We start from the raw sequence: 21,781 nt of genomic DNA, 5'->3' as shown, positions 1-21,781 counted from the left end.
ACAAAAAATCTTAGGTGGGCTGTGATCCACTTGATCCGAGCTTTATTAATTTTTGAAGAGAAGATTATTCATTATTTAATTTTCTATTTTCGGAAACATATTAATTCATTGATATTTTTTGAACATTTAATTATTTGAATTTTTGTATACTTTCAATCATGCAGTGCTTTCATTTATTTAAACTGTTAGTAATAAGTAAAACAAATAAGATATAATTTATGCTAAATTAGTTTATATAATTCCAATACACTATTATTTAAATTTTATAATTTTAAAATCGCTTCTGTTTATTTTTACGATTTATAAAATAATTAATAATTAACAGATTCATATATATATATATATATAATTAAAGTATAATAACAAAATTTTTTTAAATTATTCGCATTATAACGAATATATTTTAAATTATAATAATTAATTAATATATTCTAAATTAATCATCCAATTTACTTATATTTTACTATTAAATTTAATAAAATATTATATATCATTCTGATCAGTATTAAAAAATAATATTTTAATATAATTAATAATTATTTAAAAAATGCGAATAATTATCATTATTTGTCAACTTAATTATAAGTGATGAGATTTGATTAGTAATAAGTCAAAGGATATTATAGAATAAACAGACAACCCATTCCACAAATCCAAGGAGGCATCTTAATCTTAGTAGTCAATTCAGCAAAATTTGGACAGCGAACATATGTTGCAAAAACGTGATTGTTCACGAAAGCTAAAGACCTTTTTGTCCTAAGCAAAACCAAAAACGGGCCCCACCCAATTTCAAATAAACAACCAAACAGTAGCAAATAATAAAAAATTTAAATAAAAAAAGCAAGCATCGTTTTTGAGAGAGGGCGCCAAACAAAGTCCAAAAGGCGGCACATAACATACAAAACAACACACCCTCCCCTGGCCGGCCATGTGACTTCCACCTGACCTCACCAATTTCTCTCTCTAACCAAACCCAAACCCTCTCTGCCTCGAGCTGAAGCCCGCATCCAGCTCTTCCTCTATGTTTTCTACTTCTAGTAGGTCCCACCGGTCATCGGCAATCTCGCCGTTTCGCTCCCGCAAGTCACCTGCGCAGCCGCCGCCTCCAGCAGCCCCGAAATCCACGGGTCGGCCGTCAACTCCTTCGTCAACGACGACGTCTAGGCCTCCCTCGAGGCTTTCGGGCATTCCTGTTAGTGCAGGTCCAAGCCCGACGGCTCAGGCCCTCGATCGCCCTGAAACCAGCAAGTCTAAGGAAAATGTGACTGTAACTGTCAGGTTCCGTCCACTGAGGTAATGTGAAAACATACAGTTCACTTAATTTGTATTTTCGGTTTGGTTTGACTCGTTTAGCTGTTGTTGACGATGGAGTAATGATGTTTGTGTGTGGACAGTGCTAGGGAGATAAATAAAGGGGACGAGATTGCGTGGTATGCAGATGGGGATTATACAGTGAGGAACGAGTACAATGCTTCAATTGCTTACGGTTTTGGTTAGCACTGAATATATGTTTTAAAATGTGCCTTTGTGCGTGCTAGTTCATTGCCCTTAAGTTGCTGGTTAATAAGTTTAAGAGTGTATTTATTAGTTTCTTTCCAGTGTTTAGTCTTTGTTTGCCTTAAAAAATGGTTCACGAGCCTTTTTGTTTGCTTACATAAATGCTCTTGCCTTGAAACTCTCATTTTAGGAGGTACCACGGGTTGTTGAGCTATTTGCTTCATGTCATGCTCAGTTCTGGAGCTTTTGCCCCTTTATTAATGAATATGATAATAATAATGCAACAATGGTTCGCCTTGAAACTGCATTTTAGGAAGACTAAGAGAGAGGAGCTGTTAAAATAGATATACTGTTTCAGATCATAATGGCGTATGGCTAAAGCAAGTGGTTAATATTTATTTTCTACATTTTTCAAAAATAGCCTTTCAGTTCTATTTTCAGTAGTCCGTAGAGTTGTCAATATTCGTAGGTATTTGTGTTTTACCAGATACTATATAATATTGGTTGTAAAGCTTGGAAATGAAACGATTTGATTTCACATAAAATTCACACTGTGACAAATATAATTGAAGGCTTTTTTTTTAATGATTGAAAGATATTTTACAAATTGCTTTGGCACATTGTATGGGCTTATCTACTAAATTGGTCATGGAAATGTCTTTTTTCCATTGCAGATAGAGTGTTTGGTCCTGCTACTACAACTCGTCATGTTTATGATGTTGCTGCACAGCATGTTGTTAGTGGTGCCATGCAAGGGATCAATGGTAATTACAGTTTTTCTTTTTCATAATTATACTTTCTATATATTCTAGGAATTTTAAATGAGTAGAGAACTATGGATCCTTGAAATGGTCTTTGAACTTCAGCTAGCAAATGAAATTGAGTTGGTTATATGATGATAATTTATTTGTTTATGTGAGAAGGTGTGTTCCTATTTCACTTTTTAATATTGCTGTTTTTTCAATTCAATTTTGAGATTAGATAGGAAATATGGAAATGTTACCGGTTATCGCATAGCATATTGCATGGTAAACTGGTATGATGATTTAGTCAATTCTAGTTACTTGACTTTACAATTGCTTGTTGCTTCTGTTACTAAGGTATCGAGATTTATGCATGTATATTCAGCATTTTATTTTAGCATCTAATATTAAATGCTCATTTGTGATGCATGATTAAATATACATGCAATATTTTCTCCCTTTCTCCCAATTCTTAATAATATTTTTATAATGCAGGTACTGTGTTTGCATATGGTGTCACTAGTAGTGGGAAAACTCATACAATGCATGTAAGTAAATGGAGATCATCTGTTTGAAATTTGCAAGCTGCAGCTATCTTGCTTGCTCTGGTATTATGGTAATTGTCTCGCAAAAATATGATTTAGTGCTGATGAGCATTGCTGATGGCTAGCTCTCAGAGGTTGACGTTTGGTACCTTTGGGACAATGAAGTCGAGTCCTGCATTATTTTCTAACTTTTGCCTGCTATACTTGTAACAAATCCTAAAAGAAATTTCTGAAAATAGACAATCCATTTGGATGTCTATGTGAAATCATGTTGACCTGGCAATACAAGATACCATCTAATAAGGCTATGGACCACATAATTGGTTCATCTATCTTTTTATGTAGGCTTTGATCAATTATTTATGTTCCTTCAATATTTGCGAAATATCCAGGTGCATGCTTGAACCTTTTCATTTCTGTATTTCAGGGAGAGCAAAAGTCACCTGGGATTATTCCATTGGCAGTAAAAGATGTGTTTGGAATTATACAAGAGGTAGTGGCTTTGTATGCTGTTTTTGATTATAATTTAAACAAATATTTTAGTAAGGACTGACCTTGGGAGTGATATTTCAGACACCTGGACGGGAATTTCTTCTTCGTGTTTCATATTTAGAAATCTATAATGAGGTGAGTAACACTTGCTACCGCTTCTATGGATTTCATACCTATTTTATTCCCATCAGTGGTGAACACTATGAGTGGAAATATTCGTTTTAGAAAGGTCTGAGACATTGTTGTTGGGTCTAATTATAATATGACCTTACATACCTATGTTTAAAGAGAAACAAAGTCTTTTTTGTACATCAAATACTTGCTTCTGAAATTTAGTTTTATGATGAAGACGGTAATCGATGATAACCGGACCCTGGACACTTTGACTCAGGTTGGGCCCGTGCTGGAAAGTCCAAGCCTCAACCCCATTAAGGCCCAACAGTTAGGTATACCTCACGTATAAGCCCAGAACTCGCTTTGATGAGCCGGACGGGTTCAAGCTTACACACAGGATGCCTGACCCTGCTTATTCCTCTGGCCCCGTGAGATAACAAACCTTGTGACGCCTAGGATCATGTCCACATGGCGTCGGATGGAATTAAATGGCCGTATGATGATGGGAAAGAATATAGTACGTCCGTACGTACGGCCATCGTGACTGTAGCAAGAGAGTACAAACGCAGGACGGCGGTTTACGCGTCACTAGAGGACGAAAAGGAAAAGGAATAAAGGAAGCAAGGGGGAGACACACTAGACTAAGCTTCTCAAAATACACCTTGAGTACACGAAAAGGAATAAAGGAAGCAAGGAGAAGACACACCAGACTAAGCTTACCAAAATACGCCTTGAGCCTATTCTGCTTATCCCTCTGCCCCATGAGACAATAAACTCTGTGACGCTCGGGATCGCATCCACATAGCGCCGAATGGAATTAAATGGCCGTTTGACGATGGAAAAGGACACAATATGTCGGTACGTATGGCCAGCGTGATGGTGGTAGGAGGGTACGAATGCAGGATGGCGGTTACACTTCACTAGAGAACAAAAAGGAAAAGGAATAAAGGAAGCAAGGAGGAGACACACTAGACTAAGCTTACCGAAATATGCCTTGAGCCCATCTTTTACTGAATCTCAGGACATCAATTGGCGCCATCTCTAGTAAGGAAGGAGATCTTTTCATCACCGGAGTTCTCATTCTCATTTTATCCATTGATATCTACATAGCCAACCACGACGAAAACCATATTGGAAACACCTTGAACGACCTGAGTTCAACTCAGGAAGGACCACAGTTCTCATTTTCTAGCCAAACTACCCCATTAAACCAACATCCCATATTGTTCAGCCCTTCACCAAGCTCGGCCGGAACCGTGCCTCGAACTACCTTATCTGACCAAGAGCTGCAAACTATGGCTTTTTAATTACAAAACACTGCTCAATGGCTAGGCCAGATGTTGTAATAGAGAGGGCTCAACACCCTGTTGAGGGTACCACTTGCCGCTAAGGGGTTCAACGTCAATGAACCCCAACCCACATTAAACTACCAAGCTCCTCACCCCAACCCACATTAAACTACCAAGCTCCTCAGCAGAACAGTAGGAGAACAGACGACGAAGATGGAGAGACCAGTCAGAGAAACGAGCCGATAGCTAGAACAAGAGGCAAGGTAGTGAGAGAGCTCATTAAGAATGATGGGGTTGAGAGCTATTCCTCTGAGCCAGCTGAAAGATCGGAGAGTGAAAAGTTAGAAAGAAACTACCGCCTGTAGAAGAGGTCCAGGAGGGAGGACGTAGACGTGGATTAAAAGTTAGAAAGGCTGAAAGAACAACTACTAACGAAGTTAGGAGCATGAGACAACAACAGTCCCCTGTTACTAACCTCATCACCATTTGTGATCACCGTTTGTGAGATGGGTTTAGCAAGAAACTATTCCTTAGAAGTTCATGATGCCAATGATGACGGCTTATGATGAGAGGGGAAACCCCAGGGAGCACGTCTTGAATTACAAGACATTCATGAAACTGTAGACTCACTCGGATGCCTTGATGTACAAGGTTTTTACTACCACCTTGACAGGACCAGCCCGGATATGGTTTAACAACTTGGAGACGTAAAGTATTAAGAGCTTCATCAATCTGGCTAGCGTGTTCATCAACGGATTCATCGCCGGGGTCCCTGCACGGAGAAAGCCAAGCTATTTAGAGACCGGTCGATAGAGGAGGAATGAGTCTTTAAGGGAGTACGTGGCCAGGTTCAACCTGAGGCTCTACGGATATCAGAGCTTGATGAAGGAAGAGCTGTAGAAGCTATGCAGAAGGACACTCCCTGTTGACCAGTATAGAAGATTCCTAATTAAGAGGATTCAAATCTTTGGGATCCTAATTAGGCTTGAGCTAAGGGATTTTATTTTTATTGTAAATATTCTTAATTTTGGTTGATTCTTTGTGTATAAATACTCAAACCTTATAAAGATCAATTCAATTGGAATAGAATAAATTATTTCTTTCAAAATTTTCCATTGTATCAGAGCTTTTTTTCTTGATTTTAGGGTTTAAATTCAAATTTTCTTTTAGGATTTCTAAAACCCTAGATCTACCTTTTTGGTACTATCTTATCTAGGAATCTTTTTTTTCATCTCTCCGCCGCTACCAGCAGGGTCACCGGACTGTCGTCGGCCAGCCGTCCAGTTCTAAAGTCGGAAAGCCACGTTTGTGAGGCTCACGCGCCCTTGCAAGATTCTGCGTCTTTCCCATGCGTCGGCTCGTGTGACATTTTCTAGTGGTCTTTTTCGATGGCAATCATTTTCGGCAGACTCGCCTTCAAGTCACGCTTTTGATGTGCTGGACCCGTACCTTTTTGGCCGTTGAACAAATAGACGTATGACGGGCTCCTCTGAAGGCTTCTTAATTATCTTTCATGTCTACAAAAAGATACTGTCAGAATCGCAGATGGTTCTTCAACTCCTATATCTGGAACCGGTTCTATTATTTGTAATCCAAATATTAAGCTATCCTCTGTTCTTCATGTTCCTTATTTTCCTGTTAATCTTTTATATGTTAGTGCTCTCACCAAAGCACTTAACTGTAAAATTAAAATTTTTTTCTGACCATTATATTATTCAGACCTTCAAACTGGAAAGAGGATTGACAATGGTAGATTGCACGATAGCTTATGTATGTTAGAAGGGAATCTGAGTTTGAATTCATCTCAGGCTCTTTTTGGAAGAAATCAGGATGTCAGCAAGGAAATTATACAGTGGCATTGACGGTTAGGACACTCATCTTTCTTTGTTTTAGAGAAATTTTATCCTGATTTATTTTTTAAGGCTCAATGTGGTTCTTTAGTTTGTGATGCTTGTGAGTATACTAAGCAGAGAAAAACGATTTATCCTCCAGTAACAATAGGAGTACGATCCCTTTTGTGACTATCCATTCTGATGTTTGGGGACATACTCACACGGTCTCACTATCTGATAATCGTTGGTTTGTTACTTCTGCACTCGCATGACTTAGATTTATTTAATAAAGGCAAAGAGTGATGTGATTTCTTGCTTTCAATCTTTTCACAAGATGATTTATACTCAATTTGATGCTAGGATAAAAGTTTTGAGAACTGATAATGGTATAGAGTACATGGATGACCGTTTTTCTACTTATCTGGAGTCTAATAAAATACTATATCAAACTAGTTGTCCTTACACTAGTGTTCAAAATGGTGTTGCTGAAAGAAAAAATTAGACAATTGTTGGAAGTAGCCTGATCTCTCCTTTTCACCATGAACCTTCCAAAAACCTATTTGGGAGATACAGTCTTAGCCGTAGCTTATCTCATTAATAGAATGCCTCTTAAAGCTCTTACCTTTAAAAGCCCTTTAGAGGTGCTACAAGAGAAAAATGCTTATATTATTCCACCAAAGATGTTTGGATGCACATGTTTTGTTCATGCTAAGTCAGGTGGGAAGCAAGCTTGATCCGAGAGCTATTAAATGTGTGTTTGTTAGGTACTCTCCTACACAGAAGGGTTACAAGTGTTATCATCCTCCATCGGGAAAATACTTTGTCAGTATGGATGTTACATTTAGAGAGATTGAACCTTACTTCAGTACTACCTCATTACCTATTTAGGGGGAGGACAATGAGAGAAAAGAAATGATTCCTAGTCTTATAACTCTAGAACGTTTTACTGTAGAGGAGACTACTATACGGGGGAGACTATTGGTGATTAGGAGACTATTATAAGGGGGAGACTATTAGTGACCAAATTAGGCATTTGGATAAATCAGATTTAAGGAGATACTCAAGAAGAGATAAAACAGAAGCAGAAAAAGTCATTGTGCAGTCTACTCAATGTTATGAATCTTTCTCTTCTCCATCTGGTGAGTCATTCCTAAACCTTGAGCCATTTGATGATCTAAATAAACCAATTGCTCTAAGAAAAGGGGTTAGATCTTGCACAAAACACTCTATTTCTGACTTTCTCTTATGATTCTTTGTCTCCATTCTATAGAGCCTTTGTTTTGTCTATTTCCTCTATGTCTATTTCACAGAATTGGAAGGAAGCTCTTGCAAATTCTGAATGAAAGGGAGCAATGATTGAAGAGATGAAAGCACTAGCCAAAAATGAGACCTGGGAGCTTTTCACTCTCCCAACTGGGAAGAAACTTGTTGGCTGTAAATGAGTATTTATTGTGAAACAGAAAGCAAATAGATCAATTGAAAGATTCAATGCTAGACTAGTGGCCAAGGGATACACTGAAACCTATAGAGTAGATTATCAGGAGACATTTGCTCCTATTGCTAAAATGAACTCAATTAGAGTGTTGCTATCTTGTGTTGTCAACCTTTATTGGGATCTACAATAATTTGATGTGAAAAATGCATTTCTCCGCGGAGACTTAGAGGAGGAAGTGTATATGGAGATTCCTCCTAGATTTACTGATGAAAAAACAAAAGGAACGGTGTGCAGGCTAAAGAAGACTTTCTATGGGTTGAAGCAGTCATCCAAAACTTGGTTTGATCGATTTAGTAGAGTTATGGTTTCCTTTGGCTATCAACAGAGCAATGCTGGCCATATCCTATTTATCAGACATCACAAGGGTAAAATTACTCTTATGGTCTATGTTGATGACATAGTAATGACAGGGGATGACATTTAAGAGATGACTCAACTGAAAAACTTTTGGCTCAGGAGTTCGAAAGATTTAGGAAAACTGCAATATTTTCTGGGAATTGAGGTTGCCAGGTCAAGGAAGGGAATCTTTATTTTTTAGAGAAAATACATTTTGGATTTTTTAGAAGAAATTGGTATGTTAGATTGCAAACTAGTAGAAACTCCCATTAAGAGAAATCACAAGCTACAAGCAGAGATTGATGAATTAGTGGATATAGGCAGATATCATATGTTGGTAGGCAGACTGATTTATTTTTCGCATACTCGACCAGACATAGCATATGGAGTCAGATTAGTCAATCAGTTTATGCATGATCCTCGTGAGTCTCACATGTAAGCTGTTTTTTGCATTTTGCTATACTTGAAGTCTACCCCTGGAAAAGGTCTTCTATTCTCTAAACACGGTCATCTTCACATATATTTATTCATAAATGCAGATTGGGCTGGATTCTTTGATGATAGAAGGTTGACTAGTCGGTACTGTACATTTGTGGGAGGAAATCTTGTCACTTGGAGAAGCAAAAAGCAAAAGTGTTGTTACTCGATCAAGTGCTGAGGGAGAATATAGAGTGATGGCACAAGGTGTTTGTGAACTCCTATGGTTGCAGAGATTGTTGGAGGAATTGAAACTATTGAAGAGGGACAAACTCCTCTTATATTGTGACAACAAAGCTGCAATCAATATAGCTCACAATCCGTGTAACGACCCGAAACCGGACTGCTACCGGCGCTAGGATCCAGATCGACTTAAGGTCGCCGGGACCCGTAGCAAGCCTAACATACATCCTGTCCTACCTGATAAAATCCCATACATGATCATACATTTGCATAAAAACTTTAAACTTTTCGTGCACCAAGCTTGACCTGTGCATGCACCATAACTGTAAACATAAAACCCCACACTAGAGGCCTCATTAAATGCTCTAGTAGGTCAACATAACATACATCAAGCTTGGTTCAACATGTCTCATCATTAAAACATTTCATATAGATCATGTACAAAAAGGGATTAACCATACATTAGGGCCAAGCACAATACTAAACCATGAAACATTTCTCTACATTACATTACATTATACCATTTTACATATCATCATTTTACATATCATCATTTTACATATTATCATTTTACATATCATGTCCACTACTAGACTATTACACTTAATACAACCTTCAACCTTGACGACTTCCCGGTCTATCCTGAACCTGCAACCCTGGGGTTAGGGGAAAGGGGGTGAGCCACTAAAGCCCAGTGCGCAGAACAATAAAACAATTCATTAAACATATGCCATCATGAAATGCATCACATCACAAACAAATCATATCAAGGATGAATTTGTCACCATTAACTCTCTACATAATCCAATTGTGCCAGGGGCGTAGAGCAGGCCACACCTGGTCTTTCTCTTACATATAACATATCATAACATATTCAACTGAGCCGGGGGCGTAGTGCAGGCCACACCCGGACTTTCTCTTACATAGTGCCAGGGGTGTAGTGCAGGCCACACCTGGACTTCCACATCATAACATAACATATCATATCGAGGGCTAGTGGGTCATCCAATGTCCATCCACATCAACAACAATTTATGCAATGCATCATATTTGTGAATTCTAATGCAACAACCTATAAACATAGCAATCGTGATGCATGAACATGCTTAAAAGTTTGATTGTTTTTAAGAATAAAGATAGTTCTGTTCTACTCACCTCTGGCTGACTCTGAACTAACTCTGAAGCAGCTATCTCACTGCTGACCTCCTCGGTTCCTCGAGTCCGATCCTACACAGGTGGACTCAAATGAGGGACCAAACATACACTAACATGACTCTAAACAACTCTCCAAAAACCCCCTAAAACATCATAAACATGCATGGAAAAACAGGCAAAGAAAGGCTGAACAGGGGACTTTCGGCGGCAGGTTCGGCGGCCGAAAGTCCCTCCAGAGCCGAAAGTCAGACACTTTCGGAGGTAGGGTTCGGCGGCCGAAGGTCCTTCCAGAGCCGAAAGTCACAACCTTTGGGGGCAGGTTCGGCGGCCGAAACTCCCCTCCAGAGCCGAAAGTCCAAACTTTCAGGGGAGATTTAGGCGGCCTAAACTGCCTCCTCTGGCAGGTTCGGCGATCGAACCTTGTTTCGGCGGCCGAACCTGGATCCTTCTGGGTGGCAGAACCCGATTCTGCCATCCCCATCTTGCCTCCCAAGACCCTCCAAACTCATACTCAACACTCAAAAGCATGCATAAACACATTTTCAAGCATATAAGAGCTTAAAACTAGCCTAAACCCCAACAAACATCAACATTTACATACATTTAGCATAAAACTAACATAAACCCTAACATTTTACAACTAACCTAAACATGCATCAAACACCCATAAAACCCCTCAAAACTTAAAACATAAAAGAAGATGAGGATCTACACTTACCTCTTGAAGATCGAGAGGAGATGCGATCCCAAACTTGGAGGTATGGAGGATTCGAGCTCCGGGGGTCTCCAAGCTTCAAAACTTTGATCTTAGCTTAAAAATCTTCAAAACAAGGTAAAAGCTCATCAAAACTTGAAGAGATTGAAGGAAAACAACAAATCGACCAAGGAAGGGCGAAATCTCACCTATGCCCGAAAATAGAGAGAGAAAACTCGCCCATTTTCGGACAAGGGGCCTTTTATAGGTGGCTGGCCAGACCACCTTCGGGGGCCAAAGGTGCTTCCGCAAGCTCCCCATGTTCGGCGGCCGAGCTTGAGGTTTGGCGGCCGAGCCTGGGTTTTCCTTCCTTAGTCTTTTCTTTCAAAACTCAATTTCTTTCTTCATTAAAACCATAAAAACATGTAAACATTTTATAAAAACATAGTTTACCCTTCTAGAGGGTTCCGACATCCGAGATTCCGCCGGAAAGTAGGAATTCCGATGTCGGGGTCTAGCCGGGTATTACAATCCGGTTCAACATGATTGAACGAAGGACATAAAGAATGATCGACACTTCATTAAAGAGAAGTTAATAAATGGTGTTTTGAGATTGGATCATGTGACTTCCAATGAACAGCTAGCTGATGTGTTTAGCAAAGTGCTCAGCAGCAAGACCTATCATATCTTGGTTTGCAAGTTGGACATGTGTGATATCTATGCATCAACTTAAGGGGGAGTGTTGACCAGCATAGAAGGTTTCTAATTAGGAGGATTCAAATATTTGGGATCCTAATTAGGCTTGAGTTAAGGAATTTTATTCTTATTGTAAATATTCCTAATTTAAGTTGATTTTTCGTGTATAAATACTCAAACCTTGTAAAGATCAATTTAATTGAAATAGAATAAAAAATTCTTTCCAAAATTCTTCACTACCTCTCCAGAATTCTTCGGGCCATTATGCAGAAAGTCCCTTACCACTCTGACAGAGCTGATGAAAAGAGCAGAGAAGTACATAAGGCAGGATAATGCTTTAACTACAAGCAGGTTTGCTAAGGATGATAGAGACCGAGGAAGGGCTGGGGAGGACAAAAGACAAGACAGGCCAGAGAGGAGGCAAGATCAGGGACCGTAGGCATTGAATAAACACTGGTGGGAGAGAAGGGAGCAAAGACCCTATCAACCCCAGTTCCCGCCGAAATCACTCTCCTGAACGTGTCTAGAGCCGAAGTACTCGTGGCAATCTAAGACAAGGGCTTCATACAATGGTCCAAGCTCATGAAAGCAGAAGCAAATAGAAGAGACTCAGACCAATATTGCCAATATCACAAGACTCATGGCTATGACACAAATGACTATTACCAGCTGATAAACAAGATAGAAAGACTAATCAAAAGAGGCCGCCTCTGAAATTTCGTGAAGAAGCTAGAGGGCCAGAGGCAGCAATAGAATACGGTTGGGGAGAGGTCTAGGAGACAGATTGGGGCATCAGTGAACGATGGCTCCTGTGGGACCATCAACATGATTGTAGGAGGAACTGGGGTCGCATGAGTAGGAGGGAGAAGATGCATGAGTAGGAGGGGGAAGAAGAGAAGTAGAAACAAAGACGAAAGTGGTGCTGAAGTGATGCAGGTCACTGAGCACTCTCCAATAACCATCTCTTTTTCCCTGGAGGATGTGCAGAGAGTGCAAATGTCTCATGATGATGCCTTGGTTATCGAGGCCGTCATTCATAATTTAAGAGTTCTGAAAGTGTTAGTAAACAACGACAGTAAAGTGAATCTACTGCTTTACAGGGTCATCCAGCAGATGAAGATGCTTAAAGAACAGTTGATTAGGGATCAAGCTCTGGTCAAGGGGATAGAGGGAACCCGGTAAAAGTGGAAGGAAAAGTAAAGGTAGCCTTTACCCTAGGGGAATCGCCCTTGTCACGGACTCACTACGCAGTATTTTTGGTGTTGAAGTTGCCCCTGAGCTACAACACCATTCTAGGAAGACAAATGCTATATGATTTTGAAGTAGTGGCCAACATTCGGTATTTGATCATGAAGTTTTCAACGGAGGCAAGGGTCGGAGTTGTCCAGGGAAGATAGGAGGAGGCTAGAGCTGTATACTTGACCACGGTAGAGGAATAATATGCCCAGCCAGAAGAAATAAACCCTAAAGTTATGGAGATCCGAGATGAAAAGGAGACCAGGACTGAACCTATGGACAAGCTGGAGACCTTCCCATTATCCAGAGAAGAAAGCGATAAGGTCTTCAGCATCAATTCAAACCTAGAAGAAAGCCAGAAGGAAGCCGCAATGGCCTTAATCCGGGAGCACGCCTTAAGTTTTACTCGGAAGCCCTCGGATATGATAGGGATTGATCTAGAAGTAATGACCCACAAGTTGAACATCCTCCTCGGAGTTAGGCTAGTAAAACAAAAAAAGAGTCTTTGGAAAGGAGAAGCAGCAGACTACGAGGGAAGAGGTAGAGAAGTTAGAATAGCAATACAGAATGAGGTTAAATCCAACAAAATGACTTTCTTTATTAGAGGTGGGAAATTCTTGGGCTACATGGTCAGTGGGAGAGGCATAGAGCTTAACCCGAAAAGAGGCCATTCTGAGTATGCCAGAGCCGACTTGTGTAAGGGATGTACAGAGACTCACGGGAAGAGTGGTAGCACTTAACAGGTTCATTTCGAAGTCAGCAGAGAGATGTTTACCCTTTTTCAAGAAGCTACGGAAAGTCCCGAACTTTGAATGGTTGAAGGACTGTTAAGAGGCCTTCAAAAGTCTTAAGGAATGTCTTAGCTCTCCACATGTGCTCAGTAGTCCGTTGGCAGGAGAAGAGCTGTTGATCTACTTGGCTGCATCCGAACAGGCAGTAAGCATCGCACTAATGAGAGAAGAGGCGGGGATCCAAAAACCCGTCTTCTATGTCAATAAGGTACTTAAGGATGCCGAGATCAGGTATATGAATATCGAGAAACTAGCATTTGTTTTGTTATTGACAATGAGGAAATTCAGGATGTATTTCGAAGGTCACCAGGGGGTAGTAATGACTGACCAGCTCTTGAAAAATATCTTACACAAGCCTGAAACTTGAGGACGGATGCTAGCATAGTTAGTAGAAATCAGACCGTACTGCCTCATCTACCGACCCCGGACTGCAATCAGAGCCCGAGTCTTAGCTGATTTATAGCTGAATGCTCCTTCAGTTCGGATAAGAAAGAGAAAAATAATGCGTTGTCGAGGTTAATGGAAAAAGGGGAGGGGAGTAGCACTAGTATGAATTCATGTGGAATTTGTTTGTAGATAGGGCATCAAGCTCCACAAGTAGTGGGGTAGGAATTCTGCTGAAAGGGCTGGATGAGTTTAATGTATGCTATTCTTTGCGCTTTGGGTTCTTGGCGTCTAATAACATGGCAGAATAGGAAGCTCTTTTGAATGGAATGCAGATAGCTTCGAGAGTGGGGACAACCAGCATCAGAATAAACAGTGACTCTCAACTAGTAGTGAACCAAGTAACAGGAGTGTACTAGGCGAAGGATCCCGTCATGCAGAGATATCAAAGTACAAGCTCTGAAAGCGAACTTGGTGAGCAAGGAGTCATTCTCAAATACTAGAGAATATATTGAGAAGAGAATGAAGAGGCAGACTTGCTCAGCAAAGCCTCAACCCCATTAAGGTCCAATAATTAGGTCTGCCTCACGTATAAGCCTAGAACTTGTTTTGATGAGCCGGACCGGGCTCGAGCATATGCATTGGAGGCATGGCCCTATTTATCCCTCTGGCCTCGTGAGACAACAAATCCTATGACGCTCGAGATCGTGTCCACATGGCACAAGATGGAATTAAATGGACGTCTAATGATGGGAAAGGATATAGTATGTTTGTACGTACGACTAGCGTGACTGTGGCAGGAGGGTACGAACGTAGGACGGCGGTTACGCGTCACTAGAGGACAAAAAGGAAAAGGAATAAAGGAAGTAAGGGGGAGATACACTATACTAAGCTTATCAAAATATGCTTTGAACCCATACTTTATTGGATCTCAGGACATTAGTAATATTGAAGAGGATATTGCCATAGAACGTAGCACAATGATTGGATTGGATAGTGTCATTCAATTTTTAAGTGATCATGAAGGACCATCATACTAATAGGTAACTTTTACAAAACTTCTGCCAACTCTCTTGCTTTGTGGAATGAGCATTGGAAATGGAAAACATTGTTCATAAAAAAGTGTATTGCTAGAGGAAGAACATTATCTATATGTGGAAATGCAAGAACGAAATGGATAAAATTTGAGGTGTAATTGTTGGAGGATGGAGGTAGTACCAATAAGGACAAATTGAGGGATGGTACTTGAGATAGTTTGACCTTGTTTACCATGGACCTATGGGCAGCATAAACACAAGTAGGCAATTATTGATTCACTTGTCCTTCCTGGCATTCACAAGATCTTTCTCTCTTAATGTTTACTAAAATAGGAAGAATGGTATTGGTGCTTTTACTTTGGTATCTTGGTGCATAATTTCACTTCTAATTTTAGTTTCCTATGTGTGTGCTTGATGATACCTGTAAAAGTGCATCTGACTTTCTATGGCGGTGCTTGTCTCTTTCATATGCTTGCTTTCACTTTATTGCCCTATCCGTCTGTGTATCAATAGTACTTTTTGCTATTACTGGTTGAAAGGCATGAATATAATTTTCTATGAATTATTTTTATTGCTTATTTTACCCATGGAAGTGGTGTCATGTCAGTAGTTTAACTTGGGCAGATGGTTCTTTTTCTTTTTTTTTTTTCATTACAACTATCTCAGTGAAATGTAAATCTGAAGCTCCAATAATCAATATAAACTATTTGCGTCATTATCAGTGGTATCTGCTGTTAATGACTTCTATGTTTTTTGTTTCTGCTCCAGGTCATCAATGATTTACTTGATCCAACTGGTCAAAACCTAAGAATACGAGAGGACACACAGGTGCTTATTTTTAAGAGTTAGGATAGTATGATAATTTTTTCCATTTTCACCATATTCAATGCTTCAAGGTTTGACTTGAGAGCTATATGTGAAGTTTCCAATGTTGGAGCATAAGGTTGCATATGCCTAAATGGCTGGTGGTGTTTGGGATGGCTGAAGGATAGTTGCTTACATCTTCAAACATAGCGAAGCGAAGACAAGATTGCAAACAGAATTGTACTGTAGGGATAAATATGCTCTTGAAGTAGAACTGTATTTAAATATTGCTGATAGGGGATGGTTGTTATATTTTAGCATTGAGCATTATTTGGGGCATTTGCAATGTTAGACTCTTGACAACAAAGTGACCTCGAGTTGCTAAGTATTTGAAATGTTTTTATCTGAATTGTGTCATATTGTATTTGCAGGGAACTTACGTTGAGGGAATCAAAGAAGAAGTTGTTTTATCACCTGCACATGCTCTTTCTTTGATAGCATCTGGAGAAGGTATATATTTTCTCATGCATTTATATATAGAAACACTTGTTGGGTACACTAAAGTCTGTTTGCACATTCACTGTACCATTTAACAAAGTGCACTTCCTATCATTCTTGAACTGTGGCCTTGTGCATCTGCTATCTACATGTTTGTATGCATGCACATACTCCTTTTTTCTTCTTCTTTTTCTTTGGATAACCGCATATAAAAACGAGTTCTATGATCATAAGATCAATATTTTCATCAAGATTTCTGAAAAATTAATTAAAATGTGTTTGATAAATGCATGAATCCAACTGCAAATACAATATGACACAATTCAGAATCCCTAATTGTTTGATACAGGGGGGTGGTTAAGCTCATTCTCATTTGAAGTTGAGCTTATAATTGTTTAACCCTCTTTTAAGAATCCCTAAAATTATTAGCAATATGAGGAATTATTATGCATATGCATCAATCCTTATTTTATTTTGTCTAACCCCAACACAGTTTGCTGTTTGCCAGACATTCCTGTTTGAGCATTTGTGTGCCTCACAACATTTTTGTTCTGATATTGTTGCAGAGCATAGGCATGTTGGTTCTAATAATTTCAATCTCCTCAGCAGTCGCAGCCACACTATATTCACCTTGGTTTGTATTTTCTATTTTCAGAATTGATGGTCTGAAAAATCATGATTCTATTTGTGACTTTTAGTATGCTAAGGCCAGTACAAACTTGAAATAATTGGGCTTCTCTCTATCACTTTTTAGTTCTTTGTAACTTGTTTTCTGCTATGCTAAATGTATTATTGTATATTAGACTATTGAAAGCAGTCCACGTGGAGAAAATCAAGGGGAAGAAGATGTAACCTTGTCTCAGTTGGTAATTTTATTTCTCTTTTTTTTTTTGTTTTATTTTTGAATACAATTTTCCAGTTTGTTGCAATCTGATGCTGAACCATACAACTTAAATTCCTCGCAGAACTTAATTGATCTTGCTGGATCTGAAAGTTCAAAAACTGAAACAACTGGATTGCGGAGAAAAGAGGGTTCATACATAAACAAAAGCTTACTCACTCTTGGCACAGTAAGATGTTGCCTTGCTTATCTTTGTGCCTTTCAAATTCATGTGTGACATAGACTGAAATCATTTTAAGCTTTTTATAGGATATTTGCTTTTGTTCTTTGAATGGAATCCTATTTGTCAGGAATTATTTATGTTTAATTTATCGTTTTAAGTTCTTTATTACATGGTTGCTTTGTGCCATTGCTAATCATTTAAAGGATTATGAATACCAAAACCAATTTGGAAACTGAAACTGAATTAGTTTTCCCATGGCCAGATTTGTAAAACTTGTCAGGCATGAAATTGATGTTCTTGATTATGCGTGTGTAAATGACTTTTCTAGAGCTGGGGATTTTTATCTTGCCAATTATTTCTAATAGTTGCCAAGTGTGATCACAAAATTTTGGATATTTTGACTTATTGCTGCTTCTCCTTGCAGGTGATCTCTAAACTAACAGATGGAAAATCAACTCATATTCCATACCGGGATTCAAAACTAACACGTCTATTGCAGTCATCCCTCAGTGGTCATGGGCGGATCTCTGTAAGTTAAATAGGCTGCTTTTGATTCTTGGTATTGATATAATTGTTGCTTTTATCTGCTACTCTACTTTTTTTGTTGTTGTTGTTGTTGTTGTTGTTATTATTGTGTTTACTCTTTTTCCTTTTTTGTTAGGGTAGTTTTCTTACAGTTACTATTTTGTTTTTGTCATTATTATTGAAGTTGCATACTGTGCATTTATTTTAAGTTTCATTCTCAAAATCAATCTTATGCACAGCTTATTTGCACTGTGACACCTGCCTCTAGCAATAGTGAAGAGACACACAACACATTGAAGTTTGCACACAGAAGCAAGCATGTGGAAATCAAGGCTTCTCAGAATAAGGTGAATGTTCTGTTCACAGACTATTTGGATTTTTATTAATTTGAGAAGCTTCCTTTTTGTATTTTTTTTAATTTCTTGAGATTTTGTATTGTTTAGATTATGGATGAGAAGTCTCTCATAAAGAAGTATCAGAAGGAAATTTCCTCCTTAAAGCTAGAACTTCAGCAATTAAAGCGTGGAATAATGGAAAATCCTTATATGGCTGCATCCACCCAAGAAGATTTGGTTAATTTGAAGCTTCAGGTTGGTGCATTTAATCATTACCATTAGAAGTTAGAATGCTCTCTTATTTTTCATTACTATGGCTTTGAGTGAAATCAGCTATTTCTTGTGGTTCATGTTTAGAATCCATTTTTTCCCTAACAAAGATGTCACATATAAATGTCAAATATTCAATAAACAAAATGCCTGTTAAATTCTTGTGGATGCTGTTGGATAGTTTTTCACTCCCTAATATCTAATTTCTTCTGGTGTCAAAGTTGGAAGCTGGTCAGGTCAAGTTACAGTCAAGATTGGAAGAAGAGGAACAAGCCAAGGCAGCTTTAATGGGAAGAATTCAACGATTGACAAAACTTATCTTGGTTTCCACCAAGAATTCAATGCAATCAAGCCTTCCAGAAAGGCCTGGTCACAGACGAAGACATTCTTTTGGGGAAGATGAGGTTTATAATTCATTGTTCTAAGCTTACTTTGGATGAAAGTAATTCCCTGGTGTTCACTAGTTTAGGTAGAAGTTTAAGTATTCATGCTTGATTCTGTTGTTGATGCAGCTGGCATATTTACCAGATAGGAAACGAGAATATATGACAGAAGAAGATGTTGGAAGCCATGCTTCTGAGCTTTCAGCTGAAAGGGGCGATGATATTACCAATCTGGATGAGCTGGTGAATGATTACAAAAGAAACAGGAGACGAGGGATGCTTGGCTGGTTTAAACTAAGAGTAAGTTGTATACTTAATAAGGCGCTTGTTGCATTGACATGATTTTTGAGATTCGACTTGGTTCATTTGCCTTATATTGGTTGCTGAGAAAGAATCATATTACACAATTGATGTATTAGTATACTCTTTCTATGTATTATTATAGACTTACTTTTTCCAAGTTTCCTCAAGCTAGATTTCCTTTCTAATTTTCTTTTACATAAATTGACTAGCAGCTTCTACTTTCTACTCATACTCTGAGTTCTTGGCAAGTTATTAGCTGTTCCTCATTTTCTTTTTGGTTGGCTGTTGAAAAATCCCTGCATTTATTCTGAACTAAAGAATATTTGATATGATCAGTTGGTATAGCAGGACGCTATAATTACCGACTCGATGTAATAGTTACTCCATTATGTAAAAGAATGTGAATCTTCATTCTCAGGCTTGACTTCTTCCTAATGTCCCTTCAACAACTCTGTTAACTCATCTCTTGTACAGAAGCCTGAAAATCTGCTTAGGTCATCACCAAGTGCTGATAGCGAGAGCTCTGCAAGTGGATCACCAGCTTCTTGTTCTAAATCATCACAAAATAGAGCCATGTTTAGTGATTCAAAAGATGGACGAAGAAGATCAATAAGCAGAAGAGGAGATGATTCTGTCCTCATTGACTCATTTCTGGAAAGAACCCAAGCAGGAGATTTGTTTAGTGCCACTGTTGGCGGTCAATTGCCTCCGGTGAGAGAAACTCTAGCTATTACTTAGTGCTTAAACATTTTAATATACTAGTTAGTGTTTATTTCATAATTCAGTGAGCAGTTAATTATAGCCTAGAAATTGTATCCTTGGTGTGTTCTTGCCATTTAAGCTAAAGAGCCTCATAATATGAACTTTGTATTGGTGTTAAGTTGGCTTCTGGTAACTGCTTTCCTTTTCTTATTAACTAGTTAAACAAGCACATGCCTTGCACTAACTAGCTATTTGAATTCTCTCTCTATGTAATGATTAAAATTAATTTTGAATATCTTATATTATTGACATGTGAATTTATCTTATATTTATTAATATATTTTTAATGGATTTATATGTTAACTGTTATAAATTTTTTATGTATAAGATTTTTTTGATAAGAGTAGAAACTTGTAGTTTTTTTAATTTCACTTTTGAGGGTAATTTAGGAAATTAGAGCAAATGAATTTCAGTTATGAAATTAAACCAAACATGAATTATATGGAATTTAATTGAATTTTGCATTTTAAGTTATATTAAGTCAAACAATGCAATTCATTTCAAATGAATTCTATTTGGAATTCAATTGAATTTCATAAAATTTTGTGAGATATGATTGAACCAAACACTATATAAATCCTATTAATAATATAAGAACTTCATATGATCCCTGTCCTTTTCTTTCTAAAACCAAATTAATCTAATCAAAGTGATGTGAAATAAAAATTGAAGAAAAAAGGTTAAGAATATTTACAGAACCAAGGGTAAATATGTTATTGTAAAAGTTACAACAGACTCATTAAACACCAAGCCTCTTATAGCATATGGATATTAATTTGATATTCCCACATCAGTTTAGTTGGGGATATCACAATCCTGGTTTATATTCAGTCTTCCCAGTTGTATTGGCTTATGTTTTCATGTATCTGGGCTGCTGGTTCTAGAGCTTTTTTTTTTTTTTTGTCGTCCTGTGGTTTGCAGGGAAAGTTATGTGGTTAGAGGATTTTTTGGTCAGTTGTCACGTTGCTAAAACTTGGCATTTATTTGCTTCTGTATCTTAACTTTCTAGAGAAGAGAATACATTATGGGCGTTGCAGTTGAACTGTTAATCAGGACTGACTGTCTTTTGTGCAGACTGGGACAACAATCACCGATCAAATGGACCTGCTTCGTGAGCAGGTGAAAATGTTAGCTGGGGATGTGGCACTGTGTACTAGTTCTCTGAAAAGATTGTCAGAGCAAGCTACTAGCAATCCTGAAGATTCTCAACTGAAGGTGACATATGCAGTCTTCTTGACTTCATTTAGATGTCAAAATATGATTGGTGTTAATTTGTAGATACCTTAATCGCTGTTAAGGCATTCCAAAGTTGATGTGTTGATTGGGTACCTTTTGGTTCTCACATTGGTGGACATAGGAACAAGTGCAGAAGTTAAAATATGAAATTAGTGAAAAGAAGCGTCAGATGCATGTTCTGGAGCAACGCATGATTGGATCAGTTGAGATGACTCCACATTACTCGAGCAGCACTGGTTTGTCGCCGGTAAGTCTGTGAAGTGATAGATCTTAGCTGAAATTTAAAACTAAAATGACTATATGCAATAAAAAATTCCTGAAGGAAAGCAGAATTTTTTTTTATAAAAAAAAAAAAAAGAGAATGAGTATAGCTTAACATGGATGGTTGAATCTTGTTAAGGTTTTAAGCTGCACAATAAGTAATGAAACTAAAGAGATATAAAAAAAAAAAAGAGAATGAGTATAGCTTAACATGGATGGTTGAATCTTGTTAAGGTTTTAAGCTGCACAATAAGTAATGAAACTAAAGAGATTTCCCCTCAATCTGGAGTTTTATATTAATGAAGGTGCTGCAATCTCAAGATCATTTCTTTTTTCTTTGCAAA

At 38.2% G+C, this 21,781-nt stretch overlaps 1 protein-coding gene across 3 annotated transcripts in view; it reads left to right on the top strand.

The window, feature by feature from the left end:
• The first annotated feature begins 848 nt into the window (after positions 1-848).
• Positions 849-21,781, top strand: part of LOC110608463 (kinesin-like protein KIN-7C, mitochondrial) — a 32,330-nt gene continuing 11,397 nt past the window's right edge. Inside the window, exons 1-19 of one of the 3 annotated variants that reach the window (XM_021747687.2) lie at positions 849-1,293; positions 1,395-1,492; positions 2,172-2,261; positions 2,736-2,788; positions 3,213-3,278; positions 3,359-3,412; positions 15,765-15,824; positions 16,232-16,310; positions 16,865-16,932; positions 17,102-17,164; positions 17,264-17,368; positions 17,787-17,891; positions 18,127-18,234; positions 18,331-18,477; positions 18,714-18,896; positions 19,005-19,175; positions 19,653-19,889; positions 21,015-21,155; positions 21,298-21,423. In XM_021747687.2, the coding sequence (XP_021603379.1) occupies positions 1,022-1,293; positions 1,395-1,492; positions 2,172-2,261; positions 2,736-2,788; positions 3,213-3,278; positions 3,359-3,412; positions 15,765-15,824; positions 16,232-16,310; positions 16,865-16,932; positions 17,102-17,164; positions 17,264-17,368; positions 17,787-17,891; positions 18,127-18,234; positions 18,331-18,477; positions 18,714-18,896; positions 19,005-19,175; positions 19,653-19,889; positions 21,015-21,155; positions 21,298-21,423 (2,226 nt within the window). In that variant the 5' untranslated portion in view covers positions 849-1,021. The remainder of the gene's footprint in view (positions 1,294-1,394; positions 1,493-2,171; positions 2,262-2,735; positions 2,789-3,212; positions 3,279-3,358; positions 3,413-15,764; positions 15,825-16,231; positions 16,311-16,864; positions 16,933-17,101; positions 17,165-17,263; positions 17,369-17,786; positions 17,892-18,126; positions 18,235-18,330; positions 18,478-18,713; positions 18,897-19,004; positions 19,176-19,652; positions 19,890-21,014; positions 21,156-21,297; positions 21,424-21,781) is intronic. The other 2 variants (XR_002486867.2, XR_002486868.2) reach the window with 2 other exon arrangements.

The sequence above is a fragment of the Manihot esculenta genome, chromosome 2, assembly GCF_001659605.2.
Source record: "Manihot esculenta cultivar AM560-2 chromosome 2, M.esculenta_v8, whole genome shotgun sequence".
In the NCBI taxonomy this organism is placed as follows: Eukaryota; Viridiplantae; Streptophyta; class Magnoliopsida; order Malpighiales; family Euphorbiaceae; genus Manihot; species Manihot esculenta.
The sequence above is the reverse complement of the archived record's forward strand: the minus strand, read 5'-3'. Positions and strand labels throughout refer to the sequence as shown.